Source organism: Ixodes scapularis, unplaced genomic scaffold, assembly GCF_016920785.2.
Source record: "Ixodes scapularis isolate PalLabHiFi unplaced genomic scaffold, ASM1692078v2 PGA_scaffold9__187_contigs__length_104089568, whole genome shotgun sequence".
NCBI classification, from domain to species: domain Eukaryota; kingdom Metazoa; phylum Arthropoda; class Arachnida; order Ixodida; family Ixodidae; genus Ixodes; species Ixodes scapularis.
In genome coordinates, this window is record NW_024609884.1 from 1,686,007 (window position 1) to 1,690,577 (window position 4,571).

The following is a 4,571-nucleotide window of genomic DNA, read 5'->3' on the forward strand; positions in this document are numbered from 1 at the left end:
TTTCGCAATAATAAAATCGGAAGAACGCTGAAACTGATCGATGAATATCTACAAAACTATGACGTTTTCGCAGACTCTTTAAATTGGTCGAGTCTCAATGCGTCAATAATGCAATTCCCGCATGAGCCACAAAACTATTATTTAAATAAATATATTTCAAAATTTTGTTAGGAAGCCAACTTACTGTGAAGATTATTCCCTCATTCAACGTCCGCCGAACCGAACACTTAAGACGGCGAAAACGGCACCCCCGTAACTCTCACATCTTATCCAACACACTTCCTCTGAAATTACGAGTGATTTCAGAATTCGAGACATGTTCTGCTGGCCTCCAGTGTACGCCAGTCTAAAATACTGCACGTGTGGCCCAGTGTTGCCCACCTCACCGGTCATTTCTTCCCCAAATATTATCGTAAACTTTCCTAGATTTCCCTAGATTTGCAAAAAAGTGTTAAGTTACGTCAATATTGACATTATCGTTATGGAGAAGCTTAAGAATAGATTCCTGTAGTTTTGTGGCCATTTAAAAGTTAAATTCGCTTCGTTAAAACATTTTTACCTGATTAAACTTTGTTACTTTAGCCTTGTGTCGCCGCCCAGAATCGCTGTTGTTACCAGTGGAGCTTTTCTCTGGCCCCGACAATATACAAAGCGTTTTTACCGCTGCACTCGGCCGGAACGAGAGGTTGAAAGGAAAGGAACGTGTCTCTAAAGCCCTCTGAGACCCATTAGAAAACAATTCCTAGATTTGAACCAATTTCTCTTTGCCCCTAAACGATGACGGTAATTCCTAGATCTAGGGAAAAGACCCTACGGTTGGCAGCACTGCGTGTAGGGTGTTTGCGCGTCTTCGGCGTCCTCTTTCCGATCACCATCAGACAACAAACGTGATTTTGTACGCGTCAAAAACGAGAAACTATACCCCGACCGGAAGTGCGCCAGGGCTACCCAATAGATGGCGCCATTGCGTTTGTTGCGAGACCAAAAAAAGGCAAAAGCCGCTGTGCTGAGGTAAGCTCATATCAATGGTCGGCTGTTCCACAGGATGTCTATGCGAAACGTTGCTGCTAGGAGCTCCAACATGGCCCTTATTAAAATGGTTAATGAGTTTCTATTATTTCTAGAGTATTCTATAAGAATATATTAGAATCTCAATAGAAACTCATTGATCACTTTTGTAAGGGGGCGCCACTGTCGTCTCGCACGCTTCCAATTGTCCAAGCGGAGGGAAGCGCGCGTCATAGCTGCCTGCGATCTTGTGTGCCGCCATCTGTAGGCTGTGGCGCCCATCAGACGCCCTTTCTTAGCACATGTATGCCGTAGATAGGCATTTCTTGACATCCAGCGTTTTACTCAGGTAAGTTTGTTCAGTGATATGTTTAAGTTATGCCCTTGATGCTCGTTGTTCGGCCATCTCTGTACAAAATCTTTTCTGAATATGTTCACAAAGCGAGTTATGCGGTCCCTTCAAACAGCCATCGATCCGTTTGCTTCGCGCAGTGAATTTCGTAGCCCACCTATTTCAAGTGATTCGTGGCTCCGGAGTGAACAGCCGACGGAGTTTATTAGGGTGTTGGAAAAAAGTGCTTGGCTAAGTGTGTGTCCAAAGGCAGGTTTTCTGCCAAAGGCATCGGCCATCTTGGCGGTTTATGAGCCGCCGGGCATCGGCCAACTTGACAGAAGCCTTTGGCCGATGCCTTTGGGCTTTGGCCGATGCCTATGAGCCGCCGGCAGCCTGTTCAGGAAGCTATCCGTTGCGAGCAGTGTTCCCAACCTCCGCGGTCGTTTCTTCCCCAATTTTTATAAATCAAATCCCTAGATTTCCCTAGATCTCAAGAAAAAGTGTTAATTGGCGTTAATATTGAGATTATCGTTATGGAATAGCTTAAGAATATACCTGTAGTTCGGAGGTCATTTAAAGGTTAAATTGGCTTCGTTAAAACATTTTGCAATGTTTTGGGGGTTAAAACCCCAAAATCGCTCTAGTTACCATTGCAGATTGTCCCTGACCCCTACAATGTACAAAGAAGCCTTTATTCCGCTGCCCTCAGCCGGCACGAGGAGGAAAAAGGGAAGGAACGTGTCTCCAAAGCCCTCTGATACCCATTAAAAACAATCCCAAATTTTGAAAAAATTTCCCTTTGCCTTTAACGGATGACCCGAAATTCCTAGATCAAGGGATAAATTCCTAAAGTTGGCAACACTGGTGGGAGCTGTCGTGGTTCTCTTGTCCAGGAGCTGCCGCAGCCCCGACGCCTACCAGCCCGTGATGGCCCAGAACAGCTCGGCGGTTCTGCTGCTCGAGGACTACCTCCCCATCCTGAGCGTGGACAACAGCTCGCTGCCCAACGGTTCCTCGTCGGGGGCCAACGGACTTGACGACGACGACGACCCGCTGCCGTATCACGGCGCCGAGCTGGGTCGCTTTCACGAGTGGTACACGGGCAACCTGCACGGGTACCTCAGCATGACCGTGTGCATCTTCGGCATCGTGGCCAACGTGCTCAACATCATTGTCCTGACGCGGCGCAACATGGTGTCCCCGACCAACAGCATCCTGACGGGACTAGCCGTGGCGGACATACTGGTCATCGCCACGTGCCTTCCCTACACCGTGCAGACGCACGTCCTGCCTTCGGCCAGGAGGCAGTCGTACGCCGTGGCCGTGCTCATCCTCGTCCACGCCCACGTGAGCGTCGTCTTCCACACGGTGTCCACCTGGCTCACGGTGACCCTTGCCGTCTGGCGCTTCCTGACCGTCTCCTTCCCGGCATCCAGCAAGGCGTGGTGCAGCATCACTCGTGCCCGATGGGTCGTGGTTAGCGTCTACCTGACGTGCGCAGTGTGCTGCCTACCTGTGTACCTGTCCTTCACCGTGCACAGGGCCGGCTCGCTCGAGGATCCTTCGTACAGGGTGGACTTCAGCAACATCGCCCGCGCCAACGGGGCCTTCCTGCAGAACCTCAACTTCTGGACTTACTCCGTGCTCATGAAGCTCGTGCCGTGCGTTGCCCTGACGGGCCTGAGTCTCGGCCTCTTGCGTGTCTTATACAAGGCCAAAGCCCGCAAGAAGCGGCTTCGAGGAGGGGCCAGTGGCAGCTCCCGGAGCAGCGAAGACGCGCGCGACCGAACGACTCGCATGCTCCTTGCCGTCCTCCTACTCTTTCTCGTCACCGAGTTCCCGTCAGGCATCGCGGCCCTTCTGAGCGGCATTCTGGGAGACGACTTCTTTATACACGTCTACATGAACTTTGGCGAAGTGATGGACATCTTGGCCCTCGTCAACAGTGCCGTCAACTTTGTGCTCTACTGCTCAATGAGCAGGCAGTTCCGCAAGGTGTTCGCGGCGCTCTTCGCGCCTCGCATTGGCCAGAGTGTCGAACCGAAATTTATATCGGTTCGGTTCGAGTTCGGGTTCACGGCTTTCGATTCAGTTCCGGTTCGATTCCGGGGAGCAAAAAATAACGGTTCGAACCCGTTAGAACCGCTAAATTGAGAATATTTTTTCCGCGTTGTTTTGGCAATAAGCACTTTTTCCACCGTGAAACGAATAACTATACAGCTTTTTATCATTCGTACAATCCACTTTTATTTCAAGAACCAAAAATTAAAAAAAAAATAGATCTATTTACTTTCGACGAAACAGTAAACGAAAAGCTAGATTAACATACAACTGGTCATGCTTAAACGCTCAAGATCTAGTTGTTTACCTCAGTCTCATATATTTTCCCTGAACTGATAGGTATCACGAAGTCTGGTAGGTCGCCTAAAATACCCGTGTTTGGTACAAATTTGCGTGGCAGTATTAAAAGTTGAACCCTAATTGTGATGTTGAACTTAAAAATTAATTTCAGTGCACGAAATCATGGAATGGGCACCTCAGCGCCATATATATCGCGAAATCTAATTTACGAAATGCGTTTCACAATATATATGACGACAACTGAACTAAAAGCAATCATATTTTCACGATGTCACGAAAGCTTTAGGACAAGCCCTCGCAGTCTACAGTTTATAGAAAAACTGAGCGGCAATCACAACGCTTGTTTTTATGACCAGAATTGTTCAGACTCAGCACGGGGATGTAGGCGAATAATCATTCAGAAGAGTTATCCGATTGATCACTCTCATTTATCCCTACTTTCATACTCAGATCGAATCTGGCCCAATATAGTGCGTACTCAAGTGAACATTTTCGGCCTAGCTTGGCTGTTGATGTTCTTGACAAGATGTCGGTAAATTTCATTTGCAAATAAGTATCGCACTTGCTAATTGATGAGTTTTTGTTAATTGAAATAAACGACCTACTATTTCATACTCTGACGTTGTGGCTACTTAATTGGTCCCTTTCTGAGGGTCTGCGTGTTCCGCCACGCGCCCCCTTGTATTTTGTTTTTGTCCAGCCCACAGACTCATAAAATTGCTGTTCATCATATAAAAAAAAAAAGGCGATAACAGACTTGTATGTGTTTGAAAAGGTAAATAAGTGTCAGGAACACATAGTTATTTAAATCAGCTTCAAAATCAGACATTTGTTTAAGCTCTCCCAAATCATTTTAGACGTGACTATC

General features: G+C 47.5%; 1 protein-coding gene across 1 annotated transcript; it reads left to right on the forward strand.

Moving 5' to 3' along the window:
* Positions 1–2,240: 2,240 nt before the first annotated feature.
* Positions 2,241–4,323, forward strand: LOC8028850 (G-protein coupled receptor dmsr-1-like). The gene has a single exon (XM_042287174.1). It carries the CDS (start codon positions 2,270–2,272, stop codon positions 3,494–3,496), a length of 1,227 nt encoding a protein of 408 aa, XP_042143108.1. The 5' UTR covers positions 2,241–2,269; the 3' UTR covers positions 3,497–4,323.
* Positions 4,324–4,571: the final 248 nt, after the last annotated feature.

Coding starts and splice junctions, on each gene's coding strand:
- LOC8028850 (XM_042287174.1), top strand. CDS start 2,270: ATGGCCCAGAACAGCTCGGCGGTTCTGCTGCTCGAGGACTACCTCCCC.